Source organism: Neofelis nebulosa, chromosome 6 (assembly GCF_028018385.1).
Source record: "Neofelis nebulosa isolate mNeoNeb1 chromosome 6, mNeoNeb1.pri, whole genome shotgun sequence".
Classification (NCBI taxonomy): Eukaryota; Metazoa; Chordata; class Mammalia; order Carnivora; family Felidae; genus Neofelis; species Neofelis nebulosa.
In genome coordinates this window covers 16949397-16967162 of record NC_080787.1, presented here as the reverse complement: position 1 = coordinate 16967162, position 17766 = coordinate 16949397, and the positions used below count along the sequence as shown (strand labels likewise).

Here is a 17766-nt window from a genome sequence, read left to right as displayed (position 1 = left end):
GAGAGAGAGAGAGAGAGAGAGAGAGAGAGAGAGAGAGAGAGAGAGCGCGCACACAAGCAGGGGAAGGGCAGACAGAGACAGAGACACAGAATCTGAAACAGGTTCCAGGCTCTGAGCTGTCAGCACAGAGCCCGGTGTGGGGCTCGAACTCACGGACTATGAGATCATGACCTGAGCCAAAGTCAGAGCTTAACCAACTGAGCCACCCAGGTGCCCCAATCTTGCTGTATTTTTCAATTTTCAAAAATTCATTTATTTTTGAGAGAGAGGGGGAGGGAGAGCACGAGTGAGGAAGAGGCAGAGAGGGGGACAGAGGATCCAAAGTGGGATCCACACAGCACACAGCCTGATGCAGGGCTTGAACTCACAAACTGAGATCGTGACCTGAGCTAAAGTCCAATGCTTAACCGGCTGAGCCACCCAGGCACCCAGCTTTTCTTTTTTTCTATTCTCTTACACAGAGGCTGATCATTATCTCTCAATGCTTCAATTGAAATTCTATACTTCTGCTATCATATATTTTATTTCTAAGAGCTCTTTCTTGTTCTCTATTTCTTTTCTGTAGCATCCTGTTCATGTCTCATAAATGCAAAATGGTCTCTTGCAAGGCATTATAAACTATTATTAGTTTATTTCCTATTTATTTTGCCCCTTTTCTCTCTGGAAGCTTTCCTCATTTGGATATTCTTCCTCAGCTGTCCATTCATACTGAAGAGTGAAGCATGACAAAGCCGACTGGAAGTCACATACACAAGTACAGAGCTCAGCACGGGAAGGTGCTAAGGTGTGGACCCTGCTGTTTCATCAGACCACTCCCCCAAACGTCCACACGGGCAGGTCTCTCCTCTTGGGCTGGTCAATATCTCAGATGAGCCCTCCAATAATCTGCACAGGGGATGAAAGTTTGGCTCCCAGAGCTCTAGGAGCCAGTGAGGAAAGAGGCCTAAACAGCCCTACCGTTTGATACGCAGACTTTCACTTGACCTCTCTGTTTTCAATTTTCAGTTGACCACTAAACAACACGGGTTTGAACGGCACAGGTCCACTCATACGCAGATTATTTTTGGAAATAAACACAGTATAGTACTGTAAATGTCTCTTCCCTTATGATTTTTTTAAAAAAATCTTTACTTATTTTGAGAGCGCGCACGAGCACAAGCAGGAAGAGAGGCAGTGGGAGAGGGAAACAGAGAAATCTTAAGCAGGCTCCACACCCAGCTCCGAGCCCAAGGTGGTGGGCTCGATCTCCTGTACCGTGAGATCATGACCTGAGCCGAAAATAAGAGTGGCTCCTTAACCGACTGAGCCACTCGGGTGCCCCCCTTATGACTTTCTTAGTAACATTTTTTTTTCTGTCATTTACTTTACTGTAAGAATACGGCATAGAATACCTACAAACAGGGGCACCCGGGTGGCTCAGTTGGTTAAGTACTGGACTCTTGATTTCTCCTCAGGTCACGATCTCGCAGTTCCTGAGATGGAGCCCCGGCTTCAGGCTCCGAGCTGAGAGTGGAGTCTGCTTGGGATTCTCCCTCTCTCTCCCTTTGCCCTCCCCTGCTTGCCACAGGGTCATCTCTCTCAAAAAAATAACAACACATATAACATACAAAATGGGTGTTAATCAACCGTTTATGTTATCAGTGAGGGTTCTGGTCAACAGTAGGCTATTAGCAGTTAAGTTTGGGGGGAGTCAAAAGTTACACAGGGGTATTCAACCGTGTGGGGGCTTGGCGCTCATCATCACCACGTTGTTTAAAGGGCCAACTGTAACAGTATCTCCACCTGCCCTCACACGTGTCTAGACTCGAAGTCTGGGGCCTCTCAGGAACAACCTTATGTGGCTTGACGAGCTGGGGCTGGGGTGACCATGAGGCTGAGCAGAGGAGGGGGGTATCTTCTCCACATGTGTACTTCCAACACAAGGTTCCAGGTGCCTTCATTTCGTGAGCCCTTCTAGAATCCCATGGGACACACCAGATGCTTCACGTCTGGGCCCTTCTACCCCCTTCCCTGCCCCGCTGTCAGCTACTGCTCCTCATTTATCTTCCTGTTTTCCAAAATGTTGATAACGTCTCTTATCTGCCGCCACTTCCTCTTACAGTCTTTCTGTTCGTGTGAATTGTAACTTTAAAAAGTAAAGTTTCTGTAAAGTTACAGTGAAAACAAGTGACTGTGTTCAACCCATGGTGTTACATGGAAGTTCTGTATCAATTTAAACTACTTTGGTGTCATTACGGCAGCCTTCATCATATTCCCAGTCTTGATACAAGATTGAAGTAACCAAGAAGCCGAAATATAAATAAAACATCTCTGAATAATAAATGTTGTACATGGTTATTTAAAAGACGATTTTGATCTGAATTTGGACTGAATAAAACTGCTCTACTTTCTCAGTGTCGTCGATCCAAACAAATTATTTATCCTACACCCAAGAATTAATCAACTATATATATTTAGGTAGACATATGTGTGCGTCTGTGTGTGTATAGCTTGACTACATATATTGCTTCAAAAACAATTTCTTCGAAAAAAAGACTTCATCCTTTTATATGCTCATTAAAATAGGTCAAAGGTATCAGAAAGATTACAGCTTATAAACAGTATTGAGCAATGTTTCATACTCAATATTTCCGCTATTTTATTTAGAAAGTTAACTAGAACTGAGAATTATCAGTGATTCTGTGAGTTAAATGTGCAAGGCTTTTATTTGGCCCTTAAAACAAAACAAAACTGTCTCTTATCTTCTTATAACCCTGCAAGAAAGGATCATTATCTCTACAGATAGGAAAGCCAAAGATCAGTCATGTGCAAAAGGTCATACAGGCAGCAAATAGCAGAGGAGAAATTCAAGCTTAGGTCTTCAAGAACTTTCCACAATAACCAAAACAAACTGTATTTCTGTTAATAATTTTGAATTAAAGCCACAGTAATCATCATTTCAGGATTAAAAAAGACTTTAAATCACAAGGCACTGTCACTAGACAATTAGATACAAAATACTTTGGCACTTATTAATAGATATCTTACAAAGATACTATTAAGCATTAACAGATAAATACCTGTATATATAATTTTTTTTTTAGACAAAGTCTCGGAAACTCAAAGTACAAGTTAATTTAAACTTCTCACCTTTGAAATTTCTCACCAAAAAACTGCCTGTTAAGGCATTTTACATTAACTTGATGCTGTCCTTGAGAAATAGAAAGTAAATTTTATAAGTTTTAAAAATTTGGCCTGTCAGAGTATGAAATAGTTACCATTATTTTACCTGTAGATTTCAAGCCACTGATTATAAACTGGAGTCCTCATAGCCAGGCTATTTTTTCCTAGGTATTTCAGAGTAACAGGCGCTTACCAACGGATCTGTTTATCACGTCTAAGTTTATTAAAAAGAGGTAATCTTTGTTTAGAAGGCTTTCCGACGCTAATCAAGAAGGCTCCAGATTAAGGAAAGCTTTACAACAGGATAACACACAAAAGGAAGAATGGCTTGCGCCCAAGCTGGTAACTGACGGAAGTCAGGACTTGGGTCCTCTCACACTCTTGGTACTACACAATTCTACCTCTTGAAAGACGAATACTCTGTCATTTCAATTACGTGAAACGTACCTGTTCAGTGCACTTTGGCTTTCACTTAAATGACAGGCGATGCTGCTCTCCAAACACTACAGTTAATTTTCGTTTTATAATATATAAATTAAAATGCATTAATTAAAATTATTTAAGTCACTGGGTGGAAGTGAAGAAAAGAATGATATAAAATCTCATTGTTCCACATTGTATTACTTTTTTCTGTCCAACCAACTTAGGAAAACCTGAAATTTAATTTTACATATTAAAGTATCACATAAGGTGTTTCAAATAATCGTAATGCATATGGATAGAAAAACCACAATGCTCATATAATTCTTGTGTTCAAGTAGCTACAAAACATAACGGCGTAAAAATACGGAATACCCTTCTATTCACAGTTGAACAAGTACTCCTATAAGTCAGCCAGCACTGGCCACCCGACATAGCACCTACCGTGTGCCAAGCACTATTCTAAGCACTACACCAACTGAATCCTTAAAATAACCCTATAATGTCCTATTGTTTTCCCCATTTGACAGATGGAGAAGCCATGTAACTCCTAGGGTCACATGACCTGCACCCAAACTGCCCAACTTCCAGCAAAAATGTCCTTTCAAAATTCTAAGCCTTCCTACCAGGCTCCTTGAAACCTGTGTTATAAATAAACTTAAGTTATATGATTAACATCCTCACAACAGAGTATTTCCCTACTTTTCCATTTAAAATGGTAGACCAGCTGAACCATCTCTAACTCTGCTCCATTGTTTGTTTGTTTTTTTAATTTTTTTTAATGTTTATTTATTTTTGAGAGAGGGAGAGGGAGAGAGACAGCACGAGTGGGGGAGGAGCAGACAGAGAGGGTGACAGAGAATCCGAAGCAGGCTCCAGGCTCTGAGCTGTCAGCACAGAGCCCGACGCGGGGCTCGAACCCACAAACTGTGAGATCATGACCTGAGCCGAAGCCGGACGCTCAACCAACTGAGCCACCCAGGCGCCCCTGCTCTATTGTTCTTGAGGGAAAGTTCTTCATCTCTCCTGCCCCAGTGCTTCAGTCTGAAACCCCCTGGGTCCCAGTACTCACCCACTCCTTCCCAAGTCGCTTCTCTGACAAGGACTCCATACTCAGTGCTGCCACCTACCCTCTGGTAATCTATGTAGGCAAATGCAATTTACAGAAAGCACCTCCAGAAAAATTCATACACTTACAAACTTCTGCAAACAATTTTATTCACAGCCCCCCCTGCAGCTCCTTTTGAAGCTCTTCCATTTAGAGCTTGCACACAACCCAATCCCACCTCCTCCCGGTTGTCTCTCAAAAGGTCTCTCCCTGAAGTGCGCATATCAGAATCACCTGGAATGCTTGTCTACAGCAAAACCGCTGGAATTTCCTTTGGCACTGGGACGGTCCAATGATGGAGTCCAGGAGTCTCCATTTTAAGCACCACCCAGGTGATCCTTATGGTTCAGTAACACTTAAGACCCATCCCTAGGATGGAGCACAAGGACCTGACTGAAAATTTCTGAATACTCAGTTTTCATCTCTGCTCTATCCCTTGGCATTATTCTAGAAGACCATGACATCAGTGTGATAATCTACAGTGCCTATGTATTAGCTTCCCCTCCTTACTTCCCGCACTCCAGTGAACAGCACTTGCTGTGGGTGTCGACAACGCCCTCCTCCTATAATCACCACACCCTAGACCCAGAACTACTCCACTTATCAATAACCTTTTAAGTGTTTTTTTTAATGTTTGTTTCTTTTTGAGAGAGACAGAGACAGGATGCGAGTGGGTTAGAGGCACAGAGGGAGACACAGAATCCGAAGCAGGCTCCAGGCTCCGAGCCGTCAGCACAGAGCCCGACGCGGGGCTCGAACTCACGAGCCATGAGATCGTGACCTGAAGCCGAAGTCGGACGCTCAACCGACTGAGCCACCCAGGCGCCCCTCAATTTATCAATAATCTTAAAATCAATAGGGTGCTCTGCCTAACCCATCTTTCTCCCTTTCCCTCTATGTCTGCTCTTCGACCCAAGCCTGACTCCAACCCCATGACTTCTGTCTCCTTGCACCTATCACAAACCCCCTCAAAGCTCCACTCCTCGCTCTGCACAGGGCAGACGGCGGACTGTCTCGGGCACTCTTGTCGGCTACCGTGGACTGCCCGTGGACCTTCCAACCCTATCCCAGGTGGCACTGCATGGGACGCTGTAGCTGGTTCCACAAGCTGTCACCCTGGGGCTTCTCTCCTGCATCCAGTTCACATCAGCCCAACGACAACAATCCTGATTATAACTAATACTTACAGAGCACTTTCTGCACTTGATAACTACTACCTCATTTAATCCTCACAAGAACCCAATGAAGCTGGTATATTATTACCCTCACTACAAGCTGGTGACATCGAGGCTAAGAGATCAAATAACTTGCTTCAGGTCTCACAGCCAGAACGTGACAAAGCAGAGATTCAAACCCAACGAATCTCCTTCCACACCCTGGGCTCTGATTCCTTTTCTTCCTGCTCTAATAATAAAGGAGGAGAAAAGAAAGAAAAGGAAAAAGGCAGTTCCAGATATGCCACTGGGAGAAAATGAGGTCAGGGCTCCTGCTTTCTGGGAAAGCTTTGCCTGTTGCTCTGCTCCCCTCTAATTTTTTAATTTTGTTAACGTTTATTTATTATTTTTGAGGGGGCGAGGGGCAGAGAGAGGGGAGACAGAGGATCTGAGGCAGGCTCCACACAACGTCAGAGCAGAACCTGATGCGGGGCTCGAACTCAAGAACCCGTGAGATCGTGACCCGAGGCGAAATCAAGAGTTGGCCACTTAACCGACTGAGCCACCCAGGCGCCCCAGTCATCCTATCCTTAGCTTTCCAGAGCCCATCTCCATAAAATGGCAACAGACAGGGGTACCAAAATTCATGTGTATGTATATGTCATGTTCTGGAAAGCTTATCAATGAGCTTTACAAGTTGCGACCTTTGTCTTTCATCAGCCCAAACTTACAAAGAACAGCACGTAAAATGAATACCGTTGACCAATTTTGCAAACTCACCTCTTCTTTTTCTTGTAACTTTCCAATTGTTGGGACTGCATATGTTTGTATCTTTCTAATTCACACTGTCCACATAAATTCTCCAGATTCAGCAGGTGGTCTTCTACTTCCTCAAAGCTTGCCTCTAAGTGAGCTGAAAGTACATAAGGTCCAAATACAAAAACAAAAACAAAACAAAAACAATCAGAATCCTCGATCATGGAGAAAAGAAAGAAAAAAATGTCCAAAAGTTAAAAGCTGAAATTGGTTTGCCTTTATTTAAGATTCTTTATTAAGCTTTCTTGAAGCAAAATAAAACACACTGACCCACTTTAAAATACACTTCAAATTGTCTGGAGCTTCTTTTTAGATTTCATTTCCAAGACGTAATTTTCCAACACACTTTAAATACGCTATTAACCAGGATGAGGAGGCAACAGAGCATTGTGATTAATCTCATGTGATATCCTAATGATCCCATCTACCACATGTGAATGATCAATTTTCAAATGAGAATATGGCAAATTAGAATTAACACAAATTATACCAAGCGTGATTTAAAATTTGAGATTCTAAGTGACGTGAGCAGAGCACTTGTTTTGCCTTGGCAAATGATATACGTCAATCTTCACAAGTCACGGCAGAGAAGGGACAGGTGCTCAGTAAGCACAGGTCGCGGGTGGTGGGGAAGAGACAGCTCTGCCCACCAGTCCACCGGTCTCTACTGTGCCTCTAAGGCCACAGAGCTCTCCGCTTCACCGGAACATGGAGATTATGCAGTCACATCCTTCATTTAAAAGATTCAAGACCAAAGTCTGCAGAAATTAATTCACCGCCTTGCACAAGGTCACCTAGCTACTGAAGGGCAGTTGGGAATCAGAACCGAGTCTCTCTTACACAACAGTCATTTTGAATTGATAGGGGACCAAGTGAACCAAGACTTCATAGCTGCAGAAGGGAGAATCCGGTTGTCTTCTCAGACAGCAGAGAAGTTTTAGACGTCAAAGACGTTAGAACCCAAACAGCACCGCGGCCACTTACCAAATACTACATGCGCCAGATCCTGGGATACAGAGATGAAAAAGACAGTCCTTGTGCCCCTCGAGCTTAAAGTAGAGGGGAGACATATGCCATATGTCTCTGCCAGAGACAACATGGCCTGGCAGAGCGAGGCATGCGATGCTCGGGAAACTCAAAAGAGTGGCCTCTAACACAGATGACGAAGAGTGAGGGAAAGGTCCAGCAAGAGACCGACTCCCAGATCTGGAAGTCACAGCCGCCCAGTGGGGAAGGCAAGGGGCAGCAGACAAGGAGTAAGCTGGCTGTGCCGCTCTCCAGTTATAATTTCTGTGCATCGAACTCCTTCACGCAGCCACTAGACTTTGAGGACTTTCCAAATAAGCTTTGTGGGCATCTGGGTTGGAAGCAAACTCCTCAAATTTCAACTTGCAGTTCTAGGTTTATTAGGATGCAAATTTTGGCCTGTTTGTGTCATTAATCTTTGATCCAAAGATCTGACTAAATATCTATGCTATCTATAAAGCCTCCCTCCTCTTCTATTTGGTAAGGCTTAGGGCTTAAAGACACGGATTTGGGGTGGAAAATAAAATGTTACTGAAAAGTACAAACGTGATGACAGTTTAGCACTCCTCTTCAAAGACATTTTAGGTACTGACTTATATTGATATACTGTCAAGCACTGGGAAGTCTGCAAAGGGCTGATGATAATGCAGTTCATAACAGTTTTGAATGTATCTTCAGGGGCTACAAAAGACTGTTAATATATATGATTATGGAAAGCCTTACCTCGAACAGTATGTAAACTCTAAGTGTCAATCAATGAGGAATTGAATCTGAGATTTTCAATAATGATTTGAACAGTACATAGTGAATTTACGGGGGGGAAACAAGCAAAATAATGTTATTATATTCATTGCTGTTTAGATTATTTTCTGTTATTACACTAAATGGAAAAATTAATAGGAGCCTTAGTGTCAGAGCTGGTACTACTGGCCCTGAAGAAGCAATATTCAGCTCATTCTGTTATAACCAGCTTGACAGGGTCTTAAAAGGGGATCATAGCTAATAGGATTATTTAAACGGCTATTTCACTTTGATTAGTGATAAGAACTAGAATAATTAAATTTAATATGGAATCCATTTAACTCTAAGCTACTCGGTTCCTGCAGCATCGTGCACGTTACCTTGTCATCCTTAGCTTACAGGGGACCGGTCAGGAGTAGGGCTTTGAAGCATAGCTTGGAAACCCAGCTCTGCTCCTGACAGATGAGGGGAGACATCTCAGCAGTGAAAAAAGGGCTAACAACTCACATCTTCCAAAGATGTCAAAAAGGTCCAGGGGGGTAAAGTATATAAATACTGTATACTTACAAATAAATATAAATACAAAGTATACCTAACTTAGCATTTGACAGTAAGTAATTTAAAACTGACTATAAAAAATGCAGGGAAAAAAATGTATAAAAATTAGCTAAGTTTTGCAAAGGTCATTTAAAACTAGCAATTTTGTAGACCAGTAATGATCATGTTGTAAACACCTATGGATCTAAAAGACCCCCCCAAAAAATCAATAAAAGTTTCATTTTTTTCTAGCAAACTTAAATACCTATAAATTATACTCAAAACCATGTTGTTAGACTTAAGATCCCTTTTAAGTGAGGAGGACTGAATTTCAAATGATTTTGCTAAAAAGAAAATAAGTAATGGAAGCAATAATTTTCTATATTTGAAGATATATATATATATACACACATGTATGTGTGTGTGTGTGTGTGTGTATGTATATATAATTTTGGAGGGGAGGGGGGACAGCTGGCAATTTCTATTTAGAGTCTAGCTCTGTTGGTTGGCTATAGAGCTGATGAGGCTGGGAACTTGAATGAAATGACTTGATTCCCAGGCAGGCCAATTAATTTCTCATGGAGAGAAATTCTCTTCTAGATACATATGAAACTTGACACCCTAGGTCATACTTGGGTTAATAAAATAGCGACCAAGTGAAACATGTGACTGATTTAGTACCAACCTGGAACTACTATATAAGAAACAAACAAACCATATGTCCTTCCTAATTGGATGACAGCATCCTGTCGTTATGTTTCTGAATGGCAAATCTAGATCTAGAATACTTGGGAGAATAAGGGGCCATTTTATTGCTACCATCAAATCCATATTTATGTTCTCTCCTTTGGAAAGTTAAAGGCTCCCGAGTGCTTTAAGAATCCAGTTTAACTCCTTAACTTAGTACCCTGAAATCTATAACCCCACCCCTCCCGGGGCCACAACCTACTTTTCCAGTCTCACCACTTCTTACCTTCAGGACCACTCAACACTCCAAGATGAGTCGTTCATATTCATATTCCTGTCTCGCTGACTCCACCTGTCCCCCTGAGATGCCTCTGCTTGTCTCTACTGCCCAACCTCACGCTCCCCTTGCAGGCTGGGGGGTCCGGGGCGGGGGAGGGGGTGGTGCTACTCCTCCTCTGGGCTGCAGGGCTCTCTCTTCCTCTGAGCTTCCACACATCTTTGACCCTTACACAGAACTTATGTTCTGATGTTATACAACCATTTGTGTACTAACCTCTCTCTCAGGAATCAGTGAGGGCCTTACAGGTAATAATTATATGTTTGTATCTTTGTATCCCCTAATACAAAGGATATAAACCAAATTCAACTAAGAATGATTCTATCCCCCCAAAACATAAAATAATAACCAAAAAAGCAAATGCATGATTCATGTTCCTCTAACTTAAATATTAGAAGGCTATGCTAAATTTTGTAAAAAGAATAAATTAAACATGGGCAGAGTACTTAGAAAACATTAGACAACACGATAACACTTTGTCATCAGTGTGTCACATAAGGCCCAAATCAGTGAGCTACAACAGTAGAAGCAATGGGAATTTTCCATTTTAATTCTTAACAGGCTTGAAATCAGTAATCAAACATAGATCCACTGTACTGACAAAAATCAATTAAAAACTTAAAAAAAAAAACCCTTTAAGTGATAATGACAAGCATATACAGGATGATGTCCTCTGAATATCGTATACTACACCTAAATGGCAGAGTTGAACGCCCCTGTCACAGCCTTCTCATTTCCCATTACGAAATGAATCACATAGGGAACGTGTGTACATAAAAACACAAGCAGGCCTCCACAGACACAAACATACCTCGACAAGAAGCTCAGACTTGACCGTTTTGCTCACTGTAACAACAGCATATGTCTCACTTAGCGATCAGTGGAAAAGATAGGTGGAGTTTTATTGTGAAAAGCCACGTGGGAATGCCTGACAGCTGTGCAGGAAAGAGCTTCACAAATCTTTGTGGGGAGATGGTCCCAGAGGAAGAGCGATTCTCTTTGGAATTTTTCTTTGTGCCATTTGTCTCAAATACGTATTATCTGCAGCAGAACCACTGATATACAAAGAATGGGCTGGCACACTAAAATGATTTCATACTTAGTGATTACTTTTCTAACACACTAATTAGCCTCAAGGAAGAAAGAAATCTCCTTTGGTTGCAAACCCAGAGGTCACAGAGGCCAGGTACTAAAAGACTTGAAAGATTCTTCAAATGCTTCCATTACTCTTTTATGTACTAAGATAATACGGCAGTGACAGTATGGTAACGAGGAACTTTAAAAAGTGCATTAATTTGCAAAAGCCATTATGGAACAAACGAGGTCTCTGTAGTACATGAAAAGGCGTCTGAAGAGAGTTAATACGCCTCTTGATCGGTCTAATCTCAGAAATAACCTGAACAATAAAATAATCTAGTTCACGGAACACTTTCAGCTGTGCCAGTCTCCCTGCCAGACGCCCTCTCAACTTGTAAAAAGAAAGCAAAACAACGTTATCAGGTTAGGTCGGAGCAAAAGAAAGACAGAAGCTCAGTATATGGCTGTCACTCTCTTACAGCACTTTGTTATCGAAGAATTCACAAATTCTTCTGGATGACGAGAACAGTCTTTTCAAAGTAGGTCACTGAAAATAAACTAAGCAACAGTGAAAACTCAGACGAGCCCTTAACATTTTAAACTTCAATAAAGGAATAGGGTTAGGCTTCCCTCTAGTGGAAGTTCAAGAGAATTCAACAAATACTTTTCAAACATTTTACCAGTTTTAGGATAAAAGGCATGCTGTGGTTATTTCAGAAGAAGAACGTGTACAGAATCTGGTTGACAACATTCCATTTGTCTCCTTATACACGATCTCTCAATGTTCAGAATGCTACCCTGTTCATCAACACATTTCATGCTGTGACTGCATTCTACATAGTTTTACAGGACAAGCTAAATTGCATAACATCTATCCAAACCCTTCTGTCAAAGAACAAGGGTTTTGTAAATTCAAAGGCTACAGAGAGACTTCCGCTAGAACGTCAGTATCTTTTCTTTTTTAATGTTTATTTATTTATTTAGAGAGAGAAAGCACGAGCAGGGTAGGGACGGGGGGCGGAGAGAGAATCCCAAGCAGGCTCCGTGCTATCAGCACACAGACCAACTCAGGGCTTGATCCCATGAGCCATGAGATCACGGCCTGATCCAAAATCAAGAGTTGGACGCTTAGCTGACTAAGCCACCCAGGCGCCCCTAGAAAGTCAGCATCTCGATGGGGGGCACCCAGTGTTGGTCAGTGCTGTATTCCCAGAGCCTACAAAGAGCCCATGGCTCACAGTAGAAGCCACATTGGTGCTAAGCATGGAGTAGAGTGCTATATTTACACCTGTCATCTCATTCAACCCTCCGACTGCCCTCGGAGGCAGGTACTCTCATTCTCTTTCTGCAGACAAAGGAGCAAGCTTGGAGCAGCCAAGAAACCTGCATGGGGTCTCACAGGAAGTTGCAAAACTGGGATCCAAACCTAGGTCTGAGACTAGTCCACAACTGTTATTTTCCAGTTCCCAGTATTTATCATTTCCTTTTTAAATGACAAACTACCAGTAATTATTTTTAAACACAGGCTTATGTAAGATGAAGGGATCACAATCCATTTGAAAAAAGAAAAAAATGAAGGAATTATCCATTCTTACTTCACAATTCCCAAGGGATCATGTAATCAGAAGTCGTATGTATTAAGCAATAGGATAAGGGAGCTAAAAGCATCATCAAAGGTTCAAATCTCTCACATCATGTAAATCTGTTACTCTGTAATAAGCATCTCTAGATGCCCTAGAAAGCAAAGCAAGACTAAAAGTGCTGTGTGGCCTCGAAGATGGAGGGACTGGTTGGATGTAATGTTAGATCTGACAGCAACAAAGCACAAGGTTCAAAGAAGTTAGGGGAATCCTGTGACTGTATACAGGTCAGTTAGTCCTTAGTTTTTAAAACTTTTTTACTATTGCTTAACTATTTAAGCTTTGTAACATATCAAAGTGTTCAGGTGGTAAGAGATATTTTACTTTTTTGAGGCTACCAAAAAATAAAAGAATCCAGTAACATGAGCAAACATTTACAGCAGTGTTTCCAATATCTAAGAATGATACATAAACTCCTTAAAATGACTTCATAAAATACCTTAATGATCTAGATACATGTTTACACGACTCTGCCCACCAAATCTGGCTTTAAGATATTTTCCTATTGTAAAGAGCATCAGCACCCATTCCAAGAAGTTTAAGTTACTTATCTAAAAGTCTCAATTTCAAAACACTCTCTGTGGCCAACAATTCTAGGCCAACAAATACTAGGCCTCTGAACTCCCAGATTTGACCAGCTATCTGTGCTACAGTTACTCGTTCATTACTAAGGATCAATATCAGACAAAAAACAGCAATATAGTAAAAACCAAAGACAGCATGCTTCAAATGCTAATGGTAATTCAGACTAGCAGTATGTATAAAAACCAACCAGCCAGACTTCAGAGGTATCTTCTTTTTAAAAAATTTTTAAGGTTTATTTATGTTTGAGACAGAGAGAGACAGAGAGAGACAGAGCATGAACGGGGGAAGGTCAGAGAGAGAGGGAGACACAGACTCCGAAGCAGGCTCCAGGCTCCGAGCTGTCAGCACAGAGCCCGACGCGCGGCTCGAACTCACAAACTGTGAGATCATGACCTGAGCCGAAGTTGGCCGCTCAACCGACTGAGCCACCCAGGTGCCCCCAGAGGTATCTTCTAAGCAAACAGAATTCCCTCTTCAAGAAGACCTCAATGCAAGCACCGCGTGTTTTATTGAGCTTCACTTTGTTGTGCTTTGCAGGTACTGTGCTTTTTTTACAAACTCAAAGTCTGTGGCAACCCTGCTTTGAGCAAGTTTACTGGTGCTGATTTTCCAACTGCATTTGCTCACTTCATGTGTTCATGTCACATTTTGGCACTTCTCGTCATATTTCAAACTTTTTAATGATTATTGTGGGTGATCTGTGATCAGTAATCTTCGATGTTACTATTATCATTGTTCTGGGATGCCACGAACCACACCCATGATGACGGTGCACCTAACTGAACTAACTGACAAATGTCGTGTGTGTTTTGACTGTTCCACCAACCGGCCAATCCCCTATCTCCCCCCCTCCCTTGGAGCCTCCCTATTCCCTGAGAAACAACAATACTGAAATGAGGCCAATTAGTAACTGCACAATGGCCTCTAAGCGTTTCAGTGAAAGGAAAGACTCACACATCTCTCGCTTTAAATCAAAAGCTACAGGTCATGATCTCGCGGTCTGTGGGTTCAAGCCCCGCATCGGGCTCTGGGCTGACAGCTCAGAGCCTGGAGCCTGATTCGGATTCCATGTCTCCCTCTCTCTCTGCCCCTCCCTGCCCCTCCCCCGTTGCTCTCTGTCTCTGTGTCTCAAAAATGAATAAACGTTAAAGAAAAAAAGTTTTGTTTTTTTTTTAAAAAAGCTAGAAATGATTAAGCTGAGTAAAGATGGCATGCCAAAAGCTGAGACAGGCTGAAAGCTAGGCCTCTTGCACCCAGCAGCCAGCCAAGTTGTGAATGCAAAGAAAAAGTTCTCAAAGGAAATGAAAAGTGCTACTCTAATGAAGCCATGAACGACAAAAAAGTCAAATGGTCTTATTGCCCACATGGAGAAAGTTTCAGTGGTCTGGACAGATCGAATCAGCCACAGCACGCCTTAAGCCAAGGCCTAATTCAGAACCAGGCGCTGACTCTCTTCAGGTCTATGAAGGCTGAGAGAGGCGAGGAAGCTGCAGAAGGAACAGCTGAAGCCGGCAGAGGTTGGTTCGTGAGGTTTAAGGAAAGCAGTCGTCTCCACGACACAAAAGAGCAAAGTGAACCCAATAGTGCTGACTGGAAGCTCAGCAAGTTCTCCAGAAGGTCCAACTAAGGTAGTTAATGAAGGTGGCTACACTAACCAGCAGATTTTCAGTGTAGACAAAACAGCCTTCAATTGGAAGATGCGGCCATCTAGGACTTTCAGAGCTGGACAGAAGTCAATGCCCGGCTTCAAAGCACAGGCTGACTCTCTTGTTAGGGGTAATGCAGCTGCTGACTCTAAGCTGAAGCCAGTCCACAGCAAAACTCCTAGGGCCCTTAAGAATTACGCTAGATCTACTCTGCCTGGGCTCTCTAAAGGGAACAATGAAGCCTGGATGACAGCAAATCTGTTTACCACATGGTTTGCTGAATATTTTAAGCCCCCTGTGGAGACTACTGCTCAGGAAAAAAAGATTCCTTTCAAAATATTACTGCTCATTGACCATGTACCTGGTCACCCAAGAGCTCAGATGGAGGTGGACAAGGGGATTAGCGTTGTTTTCATGCTGCGGACACAACACCCATTCTGCAGCCCATGGATCAAGGAGTCATTGTGGCCTTCAAGTCTTAGTATTTAAGGAATCCATTTCACAAGGCTGTAGCTGCCATAGATAGTGATTCTTCTGATGGACCTGGGCAAAGAAAATTGGAAATCTTCAACAAAGAAGTCACCTTTCCAGGTTCCACTAAGAACATTCATGATTCATAGGAAGAGGTCAAAATATCAACATGAACAAGAGTTTGGAAGAAAGTAACTCCAACCCTGATGGAAGACTTGGAGCAGTTCAAGCCATCTGTACGGGAAGTAACTGCAGATGTGGGAGAAAAAGCAAGAGAACTGAAATTAGCAGTGGAACCTGAAGATGGGACTGAATGGCCGCCACCTCGATAAAACCTGACGAGGAGATGCTTCTTATGGATGAGCAACGAAAGCTGTTTCTCGAGCTGGAATCTACTCCCGGGGACGACGCTGGGAAGACTGTCAAAAGGACAACAGAAGATGTAGAACGTCACATAAACCTAGCTGATCAAGCAGCGGCAGGGTCTGAGCGGACGGACTCCAGTTCTGAAAGAAGTTCTATTGTGGGTGAAAGGCTATCAAACGGCATCACCTGCTACAGAGAAATCATTCATGAAAGGAAGAGCCAATCAATGCCGCAAACTTCATTACTGTCTTATTTTAAGAACTTGCCACAGCCACCCCACCTTCAGCAGACACCAACCTGACCATCAACATGGAGGCAAGAGCCACCAGAAAGAATATGACTCACTTAAAGCCCAGGTAATGGTTGGCATATTTTAGCAAAAGTATTTTTTAATTAAAGTACGTACGCACGCTATTTTTTTAGACATGAGGCTATTTCACACTTAATAGACTATACTGTAGTGTAAAACATAACTTTTATATACACTGGGAAACCAAAAAATTCATTTGACTCATTTTATTACAATATTTGCTTTATTGCGGTGGTCTGGAACCAAACCCACAATGTCTGAGGTATGCCTGTATATTCTATTTTAAGAAAGGCGCCTATAAACTGCATTTCCCAAGCAGAATTAACTACAAGAATAATTAGAATTGCAGCAGAATGCATTTAATCAGGAAAGCGCTATCGAACAAAGAACATCTATAAACAGAATGTACTCCCAGCTAGGAAAAAAAGAAGGGAGGTTATCCTATCTGCAAAGACATACACACAAGCAATATACAGCAAATGACTCTGTTAGATACAGGAAGATAAGCCAAAAGAAAGTGGCTAAGAAGAAAATTCCAAATATCTTGGAGACTATTTCCATAGTCAGCCATCAAAGGCCGGACAAGGATCATTACTATCCCCACAAGAGGGAAGTCAGGCAGAGGGCAACCACAGCTATTTGACATTTCTCTTAAGACCCAGAATTGCTTTTTCATGCCCTGCCTTCGGAAATCACAAAACACCACCACCAGAAGAGCTCTGTAACAGCCAGAGACTTAAGAATAGTCCGTCCAAGAGGCTACTGACAGCTTCCGAACTGTCATCCCCACTGAGGGCGTCATCGCTGTGACGGGGATCCTGCATCCACATCTCACTGAACTGTGTGACCCTGAGTGAGCCAGAGTCTCTCCAAGTCTTACTTTCCTTAGCTGTCAAATGGGATAATAATAGCTACTTTCAAAGGTTTCACGTAAGGATTAAAGGTAATGTTTGTAAAGCACCTACCAATGTCTGACATATAACAGGTGCTATAAATGTTAGCTACGGTTACCAGCAACGGCATTCTAAATACCATTCGGGTCCATTTTATCCACACACAAAAAACTGTTGTCAAGTTTACTAATGATTTGCTTTGTAAATCATTTTTGTTTTGCTTAAGAAAAGAAAATACTGAAAAACAAGGAGAGATGATAGGGTATCCTCACCTTCTTACCTACAACACTGGATCAGGTTATTGCCCCAGGAAGTTGATCTCCCATGTAGATACTCCTACTCCTACATTTCACTAAGATCTTAAGCTTGGTTAGAAAATAGTGAGCCACAGTGTTATCCTAAAATGTGGCACTGGCAAAGAAAAAAGGCATTTTTTAAATTATAAACTCGGGGCGCCTGGGTGGCGCAGTCGGTTAAGCGTCCGACTTCAGCCAGGTCACGATCTCGCGGTCTGTGAGTTCGAGCCCCGCGTCGGGCTCTGGGCTGATGGCTCGGAGCCTGGAGCCTGTTTCCGATTCTGTGTCTCCCTCTCTCTCTGCCCCTCCTCCGTTCATGCTCTGTCTCTCTCTGTCCCAAAAATAAATAAAAAACGTTGAAAAAAAAATTTAAAAAAAAAAAAATTATAAACTCAAGAAATCAAGAATATGAGTGTAATTTATTACGATGAAAACTATAATATATGTATTTATAATTATAATTATATATATAATTATAAATATATACATATAAA

The 17766-nt window shown here is 42.1% G+C and overlaps 1 protein-coding gene across 3 annotated transcripts in view; it reads right to left on the bottom strand.

Annotated features, from left to right (window-relative positions):
* Window positions 1–17766, bottom strand: part of DTNBP1 (dystrobrevin binding protein 1) — a 131079-nt gene that overhangs the window by 80563 nt on the left and 32750 nt on the right. For all 3 annotated transcript variants that reach the window (XM_058732933.1, XM_058732931.1, XM_058732932.1), the window contains exon 6: window positions 6625–6757. In XM_058732933.1, the coding sequence (XP_058588916.1) occupies window positions 6625–6757 (133 nt within the window). The remainder of the gene's footprint in view (window positions 1–6624; window positions 6758–17766) is intronic.